General features: G+C 45.3%; 1 protein-coding gene across 1 annotated transcript in view; it reads left to right on the top strand.

The window, feature by feature from the left end:
• The window catches only part of UBE2F (ubiquitin conjugating enzyme E2 F (putative)), a 130,937-nt gene that overhangs the window by 48,520 nt on the left and 64,163 nt on the right, over positions 1–18,254 (top strand). Inside the window, exons 4-5 of the mRNA XM_043964521.1 lie at positions 2,008–2,073; positions 11,079–11,146. Of these exons, the coding sequence (XP_043820456.1) occupies positions 2,008–2,073; positions 11,079–11,146 (134 nt within the window). The remainder of the gene's footprint in view (positions 1–2,007; positions 2,074–11,078; positions 11,147–18,254) is intronic.

The raw sequence follows: 18,254 nt of genomic DNA, 5'->3' as shown, positions 1-18,254 counted from the left end.
ACTTGCCCAGGGTCACACAGCTAGTAAGTGTCAAATGTCTGAGACTCGATTTGAACTCAAGTCCTCCTGAATCCAGGGCCGGTGCTTTATCCACTGCACCACCGAGCTGCCCATTTTCTATGAAGATAATGCTGCTGCCTTTCTTAAAAGACAAATGAAAATCTTAGGAAGCAGTCACTTTATGTGTTCCCAGGGCAGTAACTAAGTTCTTGTTAGTCATAGAGTATATGCAAGCCTCTCCTCATTCTGGGGGTTAGGGCCAGTCATTCTAAAAAGGGCCTATTTCCAGATAATGGGAAGGGCCGAGGGAGGGAAATGCTCTTGGTCAGCCTCAGATCATTCAGGTTTGCAGACATCTGCCTTTTCCGACTTCCCCTGTCCTGTCCGTGTATATGAGTCCAAAGGGCTCTTCACATCCTCATCCCAGAAAGGTCACAGTTGTCCATCATTTTTCATGATGACATGACATGCTTTTACCCTGAGTTTAAAAATCTTTCCACAGAAACAAGTAAACAGTTTCACTTCCTGGTAAAACTGTTGGTAGAGAAGCATCGGCAGTGAGCGGAGCTGGCCGGCTCTCTTGTCCCCTTTTACAGACTGACCACCTGGTGGAGGAGGAACTCTTTGGGCCCTAGAATAAGCTCTCCCAGCTCGAGGTCCTGTGATTCTGTGACCTAAAACCATCCCCGAAAATGTCCTGTCAGCAGATTGACAGGTAAACCTGCAGAGAAAAGCTCCGCTCAGGCCTAGAGAAAGGGAAGAAAAGGAAGTTCATGAACAAGACAAGACAGAAGTGGAGAACAACTACTTTGGTTTTTGGTTCCTCCATTCTAGTCCTTCTTCCATGCAGCGCATCGTTTTGGCTTGGGAAGCAGGCCCAGCCAGAGGAGGCAGGGACCTTGAGCTCTGGGCCTGATGGGGCAGCTCCGGTCCAGCTGTCAACTGAGGGCCCAGTGAGCTGAGCGGGCAGGCATGAGGCCCAAGGGCTGGTGGGAAGCCTTGAGGCCACTGTTCTGTGGATCATTTCTAGCAGCTCACGTAGTCTTCAGGATCCATATATAGAAACAGTCGCATGAAATGGCTTACCCATCAACAGGTTGACAATGGGACCTTCCCGTGTACATAGACACTATCAAGGGAGATGAAATAGGCAGCTGCTTTCAGGTATCTCTTGGTCATGAACTGTTTGTTCACAAGTAGAACCATGATTCATGCATTTCAAAAAGCTGCTCTGGAACTATCGACATTTTCATGTCTGTACATTGCTAACGAGCCGTCAGTTGAACTGTTGAAGTGAAAGGTGATTAGCATACTTTTCATACTTAATGCTTCCCCTGTTTGCAATAAATATTTATTTCAGTGACAAATCCCATCTGGGAAATGGTTTTCAAGGTGTTAAGGAAAATTTAATGCAAATAACCCCCCCCAAGTGTATGATATCTCTCAAGTACTTTGATATTTGTGTGCCTAACTCAGCTCAATATATGTCATAGTTGGACTTCTTTCCACTTATTCTAATGATGTAGTCATACAAGGACAGTCAATCCTGCTTTCCTCAGCGGGAGGGTCTGTGCCAATGGGCAAAATGAAATCAGCTGAGAGAGTTAGATCTCAAGGGCGTCTGGATTTCGGGATTCCTTTTAGAAGACGCCCAGTTCTGCCCCTTTCCTTTGGTCTTTATTCCTGTGACTGTTGTTAGTCTTTTCTCTTTAGAAGAGGGGACTCCTGAGGACACGGATCCTCCTCCTCTTAATGTGCAAATAACACTTAGCACAGTACCTGGCACACAGTAGGTGCTTACTAAATGTTTATTGACTTTTCCAGCTGGAGTCCTTTATTTTGGCCAGGACACAGAATGACTCGAAGAGAGTTTGCTGTGGTGTGCTGAGCAGCCTAGCGACTTACAGTCCATACAGCCAGTCATTCGTGGCCATGGGCCACAGGCCCCACTGTGCGCGTGTCTTCTCTCTGGCTGTCACATTTGCTGATGATTGTTTTCTTTTGTAGGTACGTGTAAAGTGAATTTTCCTGACCCAAACAAGCTTCACTACTTTCAGCTAACAGTCACCCCAGGTAATGTTTCTGGGTAATTTGTAGATCCGTGCATGGGGTTATCCTCAGGGCCCTCCCTCCCTCCCCTCACCCGTTAGTGCAGAGAGGCCCTTCCAGCTTGCACAGCCCTCCAGAGCTGAGAATGCAGGCTCACCGCCAGGCCGTCGCGGGCATTAGAGGAGGGCGTGCGTGTTTGAAAAGGAAAGAATTTCCTCTTTTTAAGACCTTTAGACTTTTGCAGTGAAGCTTGTCTGTTTGAATCAGCTTTTGGGGTGACTGTTTTGCTCCCTCATCGACAATGATTCCTTCAGTTTGTAAAAGTTGTTCATGAGTGAAGATGGTATGTGGCTAACAAACGACAAAAACTGGACAGAGTCAAACTGATCAAATTTACAACGTAAATCAGTGTGACATTTCATGATAAATAATCTTTATTGTGCTACAAAGCAATCAGGCATAAGCAATAGGCAAGTGACAAACAGTGTGACTTCTGTATAGAATTTTCTCAGGTTATCTCAGGACGGGGGAATGGGGGACTTTGAAGACCCCTTGGCAAGGTAGAGGTTGGGAGGGACTCTGCTAGGCCTCTTCCCTTTTCCAGCAGGGAGTACACCAAGGGCGTCTGATTGACAAGTCTTCCTTCCTCAGCGTCCAAGGAGCCAGTCTTGTCTTGGAGCAAACACAGCCAAGGTGGAAGGAGCCCTTCCCGCTCAGCAGGAGGGATGGTGGATGGTCAGACAGGGTCCAGATCTGGAGCGAGGCAGGAAGCTGATGAATGGGGGAGACACGTTAGCTCATTCAGCCCTTATGTTAGCCCTGCGTGGCAGGCAGAGCAATTATTATCCACATATCTCAGGTGAGGGAGCCAAGGCTAGGAGAGTCAGTGACTTGACCAGGGTCATCCAGCTCACCAGTGTCATAAATAGGATAAGAACTCGAGGCCCCTGACTAGAGTCAAGTTCTCTCTGCTGTGTCCTGATGCTTCTCAGCAGCTAAGGCTTTGGGGAGGGGCGTCCACCTTTATGTGGGGGAGGGAGGAAGGGCAGGGCGGGCAGAGAACAGAGGAGCCGAGCACAGCATTACTTGACTCTCCTAGAGGTCATCCAGTCTGTTGTCCACATTCTGCAGATGAAGAGACTCGGGCTCAGGGTCACCCGGTGTGTGAGTGAGAGGCCCAGAGCCCCAGTGTTAGGGTACGTTTGTTTAATAGGCCCTGACCCCCCACCTCCCCGTCAGTGTGTCCTATGCGAAGCACACTGGACTCCTGAGAATTGGCAGGAGACTGGGAGATCATCTCTGCCCCTTACCTTCATCCCTCATTGGACGTGTCACAGACTTCTCGCATCTCCGATCTGTCCTCTGCCCGCCCCTTGTGGTCTCCCTTCCTTCTTCCAGACATCCTTTTCTTAGCTGCCTTTGTCATCATCTGTCACAAAGTGTCGACTATAGCCCAGGCATCTTGTCTCCACGGGCCTCGCCTGGTCCCTTGTATGTGATGTATGTGCCCAGAGGAGACTCGCTCTAGAGCGACTGGGTGACCCTGGAAAGCCTCCCCCTCTCTGGGTCTCAGTCTCCTCCTCTGTAAAGTGAGGGAGTTAGGTCAGGTCACCCAAGATCCCCTCCAGCTCTAACCCTAAGATCTTGCTCTTGTCCCCGTCCCATTTTCTTCTCCATCGAGGGGCCTTCTTGGGTTCTCCGACTCTCTCTCAGGTACCAGTGTCATGTTGCGGCTGTCCCTGTAGTGTCCTTCTCCCTAGATGGCCTGTCCCCAGCACTCCTGGGGATGTTCGGTGCTAGTCTTTCCATATTGAGGTCAATTGTTGTTCTTTCCCCTGCCTCCTTTTCACTGCGGGCTTCAAGGCTGGGCTGGGGGAGAAGGGGATCGACCAGTGAGAAGTGCCCTAGGAATAAAGTGCTTAGGCTGTAGCACACGATGACAACTCCCGGCCCTTTGGGCTGTTTGCCTCTTTGTGGCTGTGATCAGCCTGTCTGAGGCTACCCCGGGGTGGGTGAGCTGAGACTGGAGCCCCGGTTCTTTCTCCTAGAACAGCAAACCTCAATGTCTGTAAAAGTAGATTGAAGGTAGTTTGGAAAAATCATGTGTTCTTACTTGTCCACGTAGGGATTCTATGGGTTACACGGTTTGAGGCCATCAAGGGCCTCCCAGCCTGCCAGATAAAGATGACCATTGGTTGCCTCCCACGAGCCATATGCACCACAGGAAGGGATTTCCTAATGTCCCCAGCTTGATCCTTTTGGTGGCCATACTTTTTATATTTTATCTTGTGATGATTAAAAATAGTAGAGGCAAGGGGGCAGCTAGGTGGTGCAGTGGATAAAGCACTGACTCTGGATTCAGGAGGACCTGAGTTCAAATCCGGCCTCAGACATGATACTTACTAGCTGTGTGACCCAGGGCAAGTCACTTAACCCTCACTGTCCCGCCCCCCTCCCCCCAAAAAAATTCAAATCTAAAAAAAAAAATAGGAGAGGCATAGCTTCTGAGCAATTTAATCATTTTTTAAATAGGCTGGCAGGTTACGAATAAAAGGATGGTCAGGGGCCATCTCTCAGACCAAAGACCCCCCCCCCATGACAGGGGGGTCACAGTTTATACCCTTCTAACTGTAGGAGGTCCATCCCATAGCAATCAAATCCAATTGGTTTGGCATGGTTTGGAGGTGGGCTATATTAAAATGAAGTCTGGGATCCATGACTTTGATCACTCGCATTTTGGTAAGAATGACATCAGAGAACAAATGTAGACCCCACCCTTTGCACCCAGGTTTGGTTCAGCCATCTAGAGCAAGGGATCTGTCTCCACCCAGTATTCTTTGTGACCCTGAGGAATCTTCCTTTCAAAGAGCACTTGTTCTTGGAGTGGGGCGGGGGGTGGGATTCCTGGGTCCCCCAAGATACTGGGTATTAATACTCATTTCTCGGTTTTTATCACCTTTGCTTATGCCTTCATGTGCCAAGTGCACTGGAGGGGCTTTTCTAGAAGTACTTTTGTGGTGACTTTGGGGTCACCGCTGTTGACAGGCAGAAGCTGTGTGCCTGCCTCAGAGGTGTCTACAAGGTGGGCTGCATAGGTGGCCCCAGACCAGAACTGCCCCTGCCCTCTATCGGCCATCACAAGTTGCTGGTGTGTGCGAACTTGTTCTGATTTGTTCTTTACATCCAGTCATGTGTCTAAAGGCGGCTCCCCCTCTGTGGAAAGTACAATGCATGAGCTTTGTAGCTGGCATCTAGGTGGCCCCTAATGTTTGCAAAGCCCTGTTCCTATCTCACTGGATCCTCACAACAACCCTGCTACGGAGGGGCTCTGATTATCATCCCCATTTTATAGATGAGGAAATGGAAGTAGGCAGAGGGGAAGTGACTTGCTCAGGGTCAGTCAGCTAGGAAGTGGCTGAGGCAGGATTTGAACTCACATCTTCCTGATTCCAAGTCCAGTGCTCTCACCTACTCATTGTGCCATCTGGCTACCACCTTTGTGATATCTGTTTGCTGTTCAGAGACCTACTTTGATCAGTCCAAAGTACAAGCTATTCTGGATGGTCAATATAATAATAACAACATATATGTGTGTGTATATATGTATACATATATAGCTGTAAGGTTTGCAAAATACTTCACATGTATTTTCTTGAGAGATTCTTTTTTTCCCCTTTTGGTGAGGCAGTTGGGGTTAAGTGACTTGCCCAGGGTCACACAGCTAGTAAGTGTCAAGTGTCTAAGGTCAGATTTGAACTCGGGGCCTTCTGACTCCAGGGCCAGTGCTGTATCCACTGCGCCACCTAGCTGTCCCTTCACATGTATTTTCAAATAATATTTATTTTCCCTAATTACATGTAAAAACAATTTTTAACACCATTTAAAAATTTTTGACTTTCAAATTTCCCTCTTCCTCTCCTTCCTCCTCCCTGAGGCAGTAAGCCATTTGATATAGATTACATATTCATGTGTCATTTCATAAATGAAGGTATTGCTATACTTGTTTCTCTGTATTAGAATTACATAGTAATATTTTGGTGGTGCCAATAATAGTTATTGTTGTTTTGTTGTTATACTTTAAAGGGGAGTCTGCACAGCCCCCTTTGGGGGCTGGGGATTTGGTAGAGAAAAGTAACCTCTTTTGTGAAGCCCCGTGTGCCCAGCATTTGGGGCTTCACCACCGGGAGGACATTTGCGTGCTTGGTGGTGATCGGACTGTCCAGTGAATCTGGATGTTCTTTTTGGTACCTGCTCTTCGGTGGCTTGCGGGTCAGTTGGCATTGAGGTCATAGCCATGTTGTGACTCACCTGGGAATTGCCTGGGACAGTCCTTCCGAAGGCACTTCTATGTTAGACACAATAGTGGTGGCGCCTTGATCAGTTCTGATGAGCCATTTCTGTAAAATTAATTCACAAAGCAGCCACAGCAGAAACCTGTGAAACAGGTGCTCTGGACAGCCTCATTTTAGAGAGGAAGAGTCTTGGCCCAGTGACTGGAAGGCCTTGCCTCTGATCACAGGTGTCTGAGATGTTTCCTCATCCTGTCTCATCAGTCTCCTCATCACCAGTGAATACAAAGTGATACTGATTTTTTTTTTTTAAACAGGGCAATGGGGTTAAGTGACTTGCCCAGGGTCACACAGCTAGTAAGTGTCAAGTGTCTGAGGCCGGATTTGAACTCAGGAACTCCTGAATCCAGGGCTGGTGCTTTATCCACTGCGCCACCTAGCCGCCCCAAAGTGATACTGATTTAACGTTTGAGGAAATTAGCGCGCTATTTCCCCTCCCTGAACCCTTCTAAACCCCCAGCCTCCTTCTGCCAGTGACCAGCACAAAGAGCCTACAGGTGTTTGTCCTGAAAGCTGACCTGGCCTGCTCTCAAGTCTGCACATATGTTTTTCTGGGATTCATTTTAGAAAGATTTTTTTCCCTTTTTTTTTTTTGGCAGGGCAAAGAGGGTTAAGTGACTTGCCCAGGGCCACACAGCTAGTAAGTGTCAAGTGTCTGAGGCCAAATTTGAACTCAGGTCCTCCTGAATCCCGGACCAGGGCTCTATCCACAGCGCCCCCTAGCTGCCCCCAATTTTAGAAAGATTTTTTAAAAATTTAAAATTCTGATTCTAATGACTCCACCTCCCCTCTACTGGCACCCCAAGCATGTCCAAATCAGGAAGTATTTATTGTGTCTGCCATGTATCAGGCCCTGTGACGCAAAGAAAGGCAGACAACCCTCCCTGCCCGCCAGGAGCTCCCAGTCTAATGAGGAGAGAGGACAAGTACCCACTTATGTCTAAACAGGGTATGCATGGGCTCCCTGGGGAGAATCTTAGTGGGAAGAAGCCAGCGGGACCTAGAAAGGATCCCAGCCGGCAGGGGGTTGTAGCGGAGATGTGAAAGCAGCGAGAAGCAGATCTTGGGGATTGACCGCCATTCTTCCTATGAAGTCAGCGGCCATGGTTTGGCTCGTTTGAAAGGGCAGGGAAGGGAGGCTTGAGGGGGAATGAAAAGGTTTGTGAGTAAATCGGAGAAAGGATTATGTGCAGGACAGTGAATCTTTTTTTAAAAAGTATAAATAAGGGGCAGCTAGGTGGCACAGTGGATAGAGCACCGGCCCTGGAGTCAGGAGGACCTGAGTTCAAATCTGGCCTCAGACACTTAACACTTACTAGCTGTGTGACCCTGGGCAAGTCACTTAACCCCAATTGCCTCACCAAAAAAAAAAAAAGTATAAATAAATAAAAAGCAGTCCAGTGTTATTTTCAAAGCCGTCTGAACTTCATTCTGTTTCCTCCTGTGCATTTTGAAACATGCTTCAATGACTTTCTTTTAGAAGGATTTTTTTTTTTAAGTGAGGCAACTGGGGTTAAGTGGTTTGCCCAGGGTCACACAGCTAGTAAGTGTTAAGTGTTTGAGGCCAGATTTGAACTCAGGTCCTCCTGACTCCAGGGCCGGTGCCCTATCCACTGTGCCACCTAGCTCCCCCAGAAGGATAATTTTAATAGAAATCTCCATTGGGATTTATTTGAAGCTTTAAAAAAATTTTTTTTATTAAAAGCCCCATGGTGTAGTACATAGTGAACCGACCTCAAAGCCAGGAGGACCTAAGGCCAAATCCTGATTCTGACAGTGTGAGCCTGGACAAGTCCCTGAATCTCTCAGTGCTCTAGGTCAGGGCTTCTTAAACTTTTTCTACTTGTGACTGCTTTTTTGCCTGAGGAATTTTTGTGCAGCCCTGGGTATATAGGTATATAAAATAGGTATACAAATCAAACATTTACTGCCAAATTTTTCACGACCCCCACTTTCAGTTACATGACCCCATATGAGGTTGTGACCCACTGTTTTAAGAAGCTAGCCTTTAGGGGCAGCTAGGTGGCGCAGTGGTTAAAGCACCGGCCCTGGATTCAGGAGTACCTGAGTTCAAATCCGGCCTCAGACACTTGACACTTACTAGCTGTGTGACCCTGGTCGAGTCACTTAACCCTCGTTGCCCCGCCCACCCCCACCCCCCCCCCCCAAAAAAGAAGAAGAAGCTAGGCTCTAGGTAACCCCTAAGACTAATTCTCAGAGAAGGGAATTCCCATGCCTGGGAGTTGCCCGGGTCTAGTCCCTAGCCTTATCTTTTTGATTGCTCTTTTTGGTTACTTGAGGTTGATTTAGGAGAAAGTAGGAATGAGGTGACCTGGATTTCTGAATGGAGGTGTGACTCATCTGTTTCCGCCTTTCACTCAAGTCCCAGGGCCTACATGATAAGAGATGAATTGGCCTTCTACTTCCCCCTGATTGGGTCAAGTTTAGGTCGTGGAAGCATTTATCACACTCCACCACATTATTACTTTAAAAAAATTCTAAAGCAACTGTGATGTCCATGGCACCATGCCAGGCAAAGGGGGTCCAAAGGTGGGTATGACACGGACATGACAGAGACTGTTCTCAAAGTAGTTAGAGCTTCCTGAGCTGGAGGGAAGTCCTTGCGCACAGGAAGCTGGCAGTGCTGGGCGAAGGGCGATCTTTGTGATTGGAGGAGAGAGCTTTTGCCTTGGGAGTGACTTCCTCCAAATATCCTTTGATGTGAGTGTTAGAAAATCACATTTCATTTACAACTTTAAGTAAAATGGACAATTTGTCAAATAAGTCGCTTGTTAATTGAGGTTTTTAATTTTTAATGAAATACCAACTAGGCTATTTTAGGGAATTTGGTCAATTTAATGTTTAGCTCTAGATGTTAAATCTTACTTTTTTCTCAAAGGTTTTTGTGTATATTAAAAGCAAAATTATGCCAGTTGTAAGGCATCATTGTAAGAATATTCTTACAATCTTTCCCTGTTTAGCTAATTGTTCTCAAGACTGGGATTTAAAGAGAGAATTGGAGTGAGAATGCAGAACCCATCCAATTGGTAGGTCAAGTCCACGGACATTCTATTTGTGCCTGAACTTGTGTGATTTCTTTGGTGGGAATATGGTAAAAGGCAACAGCATAGACCTCTCACCTCACCAGATCTCCCTCCATCTCCACTGTTAGGCCTAGTATATTTGTGAGGCTACATTTTAATACAGAGCACCCTAAGGCACAGTGTGATTGGGTGGGCTCGATGATCCACGTTCCTGTTTTGTTGGTGAGGCCTCGTACTAGACAGCGGATATCTTGTGGTGCACACACAAGGAGCTTGCTGAGACATGGGATCAGCGATGTAGAGCCCAAGGTGGACTGCTGGGCAGCAAGCATAGATCTCTAGGTCTCAGTGCTTACGTGGGGAACAGAGCGGTGAGGTCCCCGGTCGAGAGGCTTCTGTCCCCTAGCAGCCGTGCTCTTCCCCTGGGGACAGCTGCTACGATAGAGTCAAGAAGGTCACATTTTATACAGCACAGCATTGACCATGAAAAACCAGTCTGTGAAGCTTGTTTACTTCTTAAATGCCTTTGAACCTGTGGACATTCTCCCTTGCCCCTTGGAAGGTCTTCTCCGCTACCTCTTGCTATGCTTTGAGTGCTAGGGTAATAGTTTCTTTGCACAGGACTTACTAGGTTATGCTGAGCTGATGATGGGTAAGTCAGACCAGAAGCCATATACCGAGTCCAGCATATAGGAAATCTAATGTGCTTCCATATGGAAATAGGCTTGGATGGCACTTGATTTATTAGAACTGAAGAAAAGAGCAAGTCGAGTTTGGTCTTTGTTTGATTTGAATGGAAACAAAGGTTAAATCTCTGCTACTTTGCCAAGATAATGAAGATATTGGGATGGGGAAGAACCCTTCATTTTCTCCAAAGATGAAATATGGATTTTTCAAATTACAGAATTCATGTGATTAGCAGTTAATCCATTTGCTTGAATTTAAATTCTCAGATGAAAAATATTTTCAGTTTTGACTCTCATGTGCCAACCGTTGTCAAAGAGTACCAACCCAGCACTGAAACTGTGCAAATACTCCAAGTAGAAAGCCAGGTCCTAGGTGTAAAGAGAGGACTTTCAAAAGTGGGGAATAGGGGAAAAGCTGAAGAAGAGTCGACTTTAAGCACCGGGGCTGGATGCTGGAGATAAAAAAGAAAGGATGGCATTTACCTGCCCTCAAGAGTGTATGCTCTACTAGGAATGACGTGACAGACACGAATGACATGCCGGGTAGGGTGAGGCGAGGGCAGGGGACACTCGAGGGAAGGGCAAAAAGGCCACCAAGCAAAGTGTTCAGGAGCATCGAGCCAGGGGGAGCTTTCAGGGAAGGCAAAGATGAGGAATCAGACCCAGGTGCTCCGGCCCTGAGCACAGTCAGACAATGCGTTTTCTGTAATATTTTCTGAGTGTGTATGTTCTTATTTTATCTTTGAAAGTCAGTGAGAAAATAATTTTAACCAGATTTGTTCAGATGAAGTTGGGTTATGACTCTTGCCCTTTTTCTGAATGCCTAACTGTCTGGTGTAGTTCTTTCCAAACATTATTCATTTTTTTCTCCTTATCCTAATGTGGTATTTGTGTTTTGTTTCATTTTTTAAAGCTTTCTTTTTCTTTTCTTTGTGTGTGTTTTCTGATAGATGAGGGTCACTACCAGGGTGGAAAATTTCAGTTTGAGATAGAAGTCCCTGATGCTTACAACATGGTGGTGAGTAGTTGGCATCTTGATCTGCTTGTTTGTTTTCTTGGATTTTTGTCTATTTGAGACACTGACCACTTCCCCTCTACCTTTTCATTTTTCCCATCCCCCATCATGATATAATATTGCTGGATGGTGGACGAGGGAGGGAGAGAGGCCTCAGGGCTGAGTGTCCTGCGTCCAGGAGTGGCCAGCCCTTGGCACCGTGGCATAGGCCCTGGTTTATTTCTATGACCATTTAAATGTGCTCATGCAGTTTTGAATTGCTCCTGACAGCTTGCTCATCTCCGAATATGGCTTAAGGTGATAGTGTCTTTGCACAGGACTTAATTAGTCATGCTCTGGTGATTATGGCTAAATTAGACCTGAAGTTGGGTCCGAAGCCCTATACCAAGTAGCCTTCCCCTTCCTCCCACTGAGAAGCTTTCCAAAAGAGTACTGTTTGAACAGTCACAGGAAGGGGGGAGGGGGGGTAATTATGCATATATAAATACACGCATCTGATTATTATGCAAAAATTTCCAATATAGCAGAAATCTAAAAAGTGAACAGTTCCAGAAAACTATAAGCAAAAGATGAAGCCCACAAATAATCTCCTTTTCTCTCTGTATGGCGAGTTCACGACCAGCTCTCTCTCCAGCCCCTGGGATCATGTTGGTCCTTGTGCCTCAGGAACTCTCCTGCTCATCTGAAACGTAAAGACCTTGACTGTCAATAGTCTTGGCCTCTTGTCCTTACAACGCGGTCCCTCTTTTCTTTTATGGGATCCCATGATATCATGTCCATTCTTTTCCCCTTAGTTCATCTCAGTTCCCTAAGACAACATTTTCTACTTTTTTTCTAGCCATTGAGTTGAGATAAACATCTCAATATGGAAGCTGGAGCTGCCCCGTTGCTGCTCAGCCCCTCTCTGGGCTCACTGCCCTGAGTACACACGCCCTCCCCACCTCTGGCTTCCAGACTAAACTTTGAGAAGAGTGGGGAAAATAAGGACTCATTCCTGACAAAACAAAGTTGATCAGAACTGGATCTGGGTGTGAGACTGCCATGTCAGTGCTAGTGAGGGTCCAGCCAGCCTTTTGGGGGAGACCCTTATTCTGATCATTGGCTTCTTGGGAACAGAGACACTGAGCTGGGAGGAGCCTCAGAGGAAGCTGAAACGAACCCCCTCATTTTATAGAAGAGGAAACTGAGGTTCCCAGAAGCCAGATGTGTGCTTTAGGACCAGAGGAACCTCAGGGGGTCGCAGAGGAGGAAGCAGAGAGTCACAGAAATTAAGTGACAGGAATTGGGCCCAAGGGTTCTGACTCTAAATGCTCTTTCTGCTCTCTGCTCTTCTGGGAAGTCCTACTGCCCCTTCACCTCATTTTGTCCAAAGGTTATTCTGTGTTCTCAGTTATCAGCAAATCAGCTGGCTGGCTCCTCATAATAAAGTACTGGTAACCTCGGGTCTTTTGCTCTAGTCTCAGAGTACAGAAATTAAGGTCCTTTTCTTTTTCTGTTAGAGTAAAGCCTATTGGCATGGAGGTTTGTCGTCTCTTTGCTGACATCACATGGTAGTATATTTCTCTGGGGGATTTTTGTTTTGTGTTCTTGTGAAATCCCACTGTTCCAGTCCAAGACAAGAGGCTGGAGGTTAGCCCCAAGCATCTCTACAATCTGTAGTGTTCACTTCCTGCCCCTGCCCCTTCCCTTTCCCCTGCTCCTTCCCCTTTTCTTCCTTCTCTCCTTCCCACCTCACCATTATGAGCCGTTAGAGATTGCAATCCAGGCTCCTTATGAAAGCCTTCCTATCAAATGCAATAGGAATCAAAGCTTCCTTTTTCCTGATTTGTTGAGGCCTTTGAAGTTTGCTGTATCTTTCATAGTTGGGGACATTAGGAATTAAGTCAAGGCAGTAAAGTCTTAAAAACCCCCCAAGCATGTGGAAGCGGAGAAGATCGGAGACTTTTCCAACTGTTTTTATTGTTTATTGGTCACTTTTCTAGCAGAAATCTTTCTGTAGCATGGTGTGCCCAATGAACATTTCTTCTGTTCCACCAAGCCAGAGGAAGGCTTCTATCTGAGGTTTTTCTATCAAAAGAGAATTTTTAGTTTAAAATGTTTTAATAGTTATATTAAGGAAATGTGCATTTTAAGCTCTGGGAATGTTGTAAATGGTGACCTCAGTGCTGTTGGATGTGAGCTATATCCATGTGGGAAGTTATCCTGTGTTGGATTTTTTTTTTGGGGGGGGGTGAGGCATTTGGGGTTAAGTGACTTGCCCAGGGTCACACAGCTAGTAAGTAAGTGTCAAGTGTCCGAAGCCGGATTTGAACTCAGGTCCTCCTGAATCCAGGGCCGGTGCTCTATCCACTGCACCACCTAGCTGCCCCCTGTGTTGGAATTTGATATTTAAAGGATACCTTCATGTGGGGGAATGTATGAACCAAAAACCCTAAGGAGACCCAAAAAATAGGGATCAAAATCAGATGTCAAGATAGACTTCAGGCAAATTTCTACTATGGTTTTAATCAAAATTTTTATTAGAAATCCTCTATCTCTTATTCTGTGTCTCACTTAACACCTCCTGATGATAGGGGGGCTTCAGGGACTCCTTACAGGAAGCTCCCAACAGGAAGGGGGCTAGTTCTGGAATCCTGTGAGCCCAAGCTAGAAATAGAAGCCTTCCCCTCTGCCTCTGGACATCCCCCTCCTCTCCAGAAATCCTGCCTCCCTTGAGCCCGTGGGTATAAAAAAGGCCTGGCCCTTGGCCAGGAAGAGGAAGGCATCACCTCAGCTCCTGCTCTTTGGGGCATGCATTCCATACCAGTACAACACAAAGACTGAAGGCAAAAGGAGGAGATGAATTGAGAGTGTCATGGGAGCCGCAAGTATGAGCTTGTGAGAGATAGTGGAGGACGTAGGGTCCTGGCCGGCTGTGGTCCACAGGGTCACAGAGAGCTGGGCACGACTAAATAACAAGAACTGCAGGACGTCGTGCATCACAGCATGTGGCCAATGACTGTGGCCCCATCTTGTTCCCTGTTGGGAATTTCTGCTCTAGAGCTCGGATCCCTGTGCTGTGGGCTATGCCCACAGGAAATCAGGAGGGCACCTGCTGAGTTGGGAAAGATGTGGCCGTGCCGGTCGTTTTGCCCAGATCTGTTATATAGGAAAGTGAGTTCAAATGAAAATGAGCTGTCCTTTCTTTTCCCGTTATTTCACCTCAGGTCCCTAAGACAGCATTCCTGCTTTTTTTCTAGCCATTGAGTTGAGATAAACGTCTCGATATGGGGGCTGGTGCTCCCCCCACTGCCCAGCCCCTCATGAGGCTCACTGCTCACCCCCACTTCCAACTACACCCACTGCACATGCCCTCCCCGCCTCAGGCTTCCAGACCAAACATTACAAAGCATCATCAAGGAAAATAAGGACTGATTCCTGACAGACCAGAGTCGATGAAAGCCATGTTTGGGTGTAAAACTGCCATATTTGTGGCTTGGCCCATCCAAGTTGGGTAGAACCCGGGTGACGTCACCATAAAGATGTGATCGCCCAGGGGCTAGGGCCTGAAAGGCAAGTTGTGGAATGTGAAGGGAGGCAGGATTGCGTGGAGACCTCCCTCTGACTCACCCTGGCATCCAGGCCACACACCAGCAGTCCCCTCCTCCATTTACATCTAAGGGACAGACCATAGAAACACCCCAACTTCAAGAGCAGTCGAGTCAACATGGATGGCTTTGGCCGTGCTGGGGTAACAGGAATAAATCAGGCCAGTCACTCAGTGGAAACAGGGATGCTGCCAAGAATCTTGCCTCAACCCTCAGACCTTTTCTAATTGCTCTTGTGGGTGCCCTCCATTTTGGAGTTGGCATAGATTTATTTTTATAACCAAGGGAGGGGAATAACTATGTATTGATCCCACTCTTTCAACTACAAAGACACTCCTGCAGTGATGGTTGTTGGTAATGGAATGGGCCTGCCTCTTGGAAGCTTGGTTTGGTAACTTGTGGCCCTTAGGATTGGGGTGTGGCAACCACAGCCATTGCTCTTTGGTGATCACAGGGTGTTGAGGTAATTGGCAATGATTATGTTCATCAGGGAAGAACAGCAGCGAGAATGGGAATGAGACAAAGGAAAGACTTGTATGAACTGATGCGGAGTGAAGTGAGCAGAACCAGGAGAACGCTGTGCCCAGTGACGGCCACATTGATGAACAACTGGGAACGACTCAACTATTCTCGGCAATACAATGATCTGAGACAATCCCAAAGGACTCATGATGAAGCAGATGATCCACCTCCAAAGAAAGAAATGACAGTGATTGCAAACAGACTGAAGCCGGCGATTTTTATTCAAGTTTTCTTATACAAAATGACTAATACAGCAAATATTTTACATAATTGCACATGTCTAACCTATGTTTGATGACTTGCTGCCTCAGGGAGAGAGCAAGGGGAGGAAGAGGAGGGATAGAATTTGGAACACAAAACTTTAAATAAAAATGTTTATTATTTTTTAAAATAAAAAATAATCTAATAAAGAAAAACTCCCAGGAGGAACAAAATGGGAATGAGGGTGAGTGGAGCATGCCCTCCATTGGGTCACTTAGAGTACTTGACATTACTGGAATAAATCACTTTCGACTTAGAGAATCTTCTCCTACAGTCATGTGCCACTTAGGCTTAATTATTAAAAAGAGATAAATGAGTTCAGTTCATTAAGGAGCCATTCTTTCATGTGGTGGACAGATGAGTTCAGTTAATAAATTTGAAAAGTGCAAAGCAAACAAGTAGCAATTGCTAAGAGCAAAACAAATACTTTTTGGCAGTAGCTATTTCCTTAATGGAATTTGGCAGTCATAATTGCCTCTGCATTATACATTTATATCAAAATTAAATTTATATTGTATTAATTGTAAGTATTCCTTTAGGCATTAAGATGGCTTTGTTTCCTTCATGTTCCTCTACATGGTAGCAAAGAGGCACTAAATCTGTTGTAAACATGGAGGGTCGTGACTTTGTTTTAGACCCACCAAACTTGGACTCAGTCCTTGATGTACCCTGGTTATTTGTTCATAGAACAATAAGTTAACGCATTTGTTGGCTGGGTTGTAGGTTTACCCAATCAAATACTGATTCTCTCTTAATTTTTGGAAAAACCATCTTTGCTAGGAACAGGGGAGCCTCGTTCAAAAAAATAGGGCTTATTTAGTATAAATAAGCTTCATTTCCAGTTCTGATTTTTTGAGCAGGGAGGAGCTAGAAGGGGTTAATTACTGCCAGACCACAGCTGAACACCCACGACAGTAAGATAAAATGGAAATCCCCGCCTGGCTTTGGACAAGTCACTTAATTTCTCTGAGACCTCAGTTCCCTCATCTGTAAAGTGAAGGGGATTGGACTAGATGACCCCATGACCCCTCTAGTTCTGAATCTATGATTTTATGAAAAACCTCTGAACCTGGAGTCGTTTGACAACTTTGAATCCCCAGTAATATACCGTATAACTTGGGAGTAGGGTATATCTAAATGCTTTCAGCTTCTCTGTTACTTTGTCTTTAAATCTTTCCTGGTAATGGGGTTAGATTTCTTTATCAGAATACCAGTTAAGCACAGTTAATAGCATATTTCTTTTTTTCTTCTTTCCCACTTATTTGTATTTTATTTTTCCCAATTACATATAAAGATAGTTTTCAACATTCATTTTTGTAAGATTTTGAGTTCCAAATTTTTCTCCCTCCTTTCTTTCCCCCCCCCCCACCAAAGACAGCATGCAAGCAGTCTGATATAGGTTATACAGTACAATCATGTTAAACATATTCCCACATTAGTCACGTTGTGAAAGAAAAATCAGAACAAAAGGGGAAAATCACAAGAAAGAAGAAAACAAGTGAAAATAGTCTGCTTCAATCTGCATAGTTCTTTCTCTGGATATGGAGAGCATTTTCCACTGTCATGAATCTTTCGGCATTGTCTTGGATCATTGTATTGCTGAGAAGAGCTAAGTTTGTCACCATCGATCATCACACAATGTTGCTGTTATTGTGTATAATGTTCTCCTGGTTCTTCTCACTTCACTCAACATCAGTTCATGTAAGTCTTTCCAGGTTTTTCTGAAATCCATCTGCTCATCACAATAGTATTATTCATATACCACAACTTAATAATATATTTTTAAAGGCGTATGTGTACTTTCTTTTTTCTGATTAAACTTCCCTTTAAATTTAAAACTAAGCTCCCCTTTGTCTAACTCTTATTTATGAAAATGAATAAAATAATATCCTTTATAACTATAAAAGTATACTTTTGCTGTTCATTGGTAAAAATTCCTTTTTTTCCTGCTTACAAGTTAAGGACATTATAAACTACTTTAATTTTTTAAGCATTAAACTTAAGATATAGCTTAATTTGGGGCAGCTAGGTGGCGCAGTGGATAGAGCACCAGCCCTGGAGTCAGGAGTACCTGAGTTCAAATCCGACCTCAGACACTTAACACTTACTAGCTGTGTGACCCTGGGCAAGTCACTTAACCCCAATTGCCTCACTTTAAAAAAAAAAAAGATATAGCTTAATTAAAAAAAATATTTTAGTGACCTTTTTAAATATCACTATCACTTTTCAATAACCATCTCCTCCCCATAGAACCCTTCCTTATAACAAAGACATAAAATTAAGCAAAACAAACTAGCCCTCTGACCATGTTTTTTTTTTTTTCCTCCATAGACCATCACCTCTTTAGTTAATACACAGATATCTTTTGAGGGTATAGCAATAACTTTCTTCTGACTCCCAGATTTCCCATGCCCCATTTTATCTTGGGGATTGTTCCTTGTTACAGGTCCCTCCAAATCAGCACTTCGAGTTTCTTTCACTGTACACTTGAAGCCCCAAAATAGTCTGTGGCCACATTTGTTGGGGAAATACTAGTATGATGCTGTTTCAAGTTGGAGTCAAGATCAAGTCTATAATTAACATAGGTATAGGCTCCCCTGAAGTTTGACAGAGTGCCCAAGGAGACAGACTTGTTCCTCCTTCCCAGTGAGATGATGGTTTTCCTCAGAAGACCCTTGAGAAGAAAAGCAGAAACTAATCAAGATAATGAATTGCTTTGACAGAGTAGCTGGCCCTAAAAT

The sequence above is a fragment of the Dromiciops gliroides genome, chromosome 4, assembly GCF_019393635.1.
Source record: "Dromiciops gliroides isolate mDroGli1 chromosome 4, mDroGli1.pri, whole genome shotgun sequence".
NCBI lineage: Eukaryota > Metazoa > Chordata > Mammalia > Microbiotheria > Microbiotheriidae > Dromiciops > Dromiciops gliroides.
Note: the sequence above shows the minus strand (reverse complement) of the source record. Positions and strands in the feature narration are given on the sequence as shown.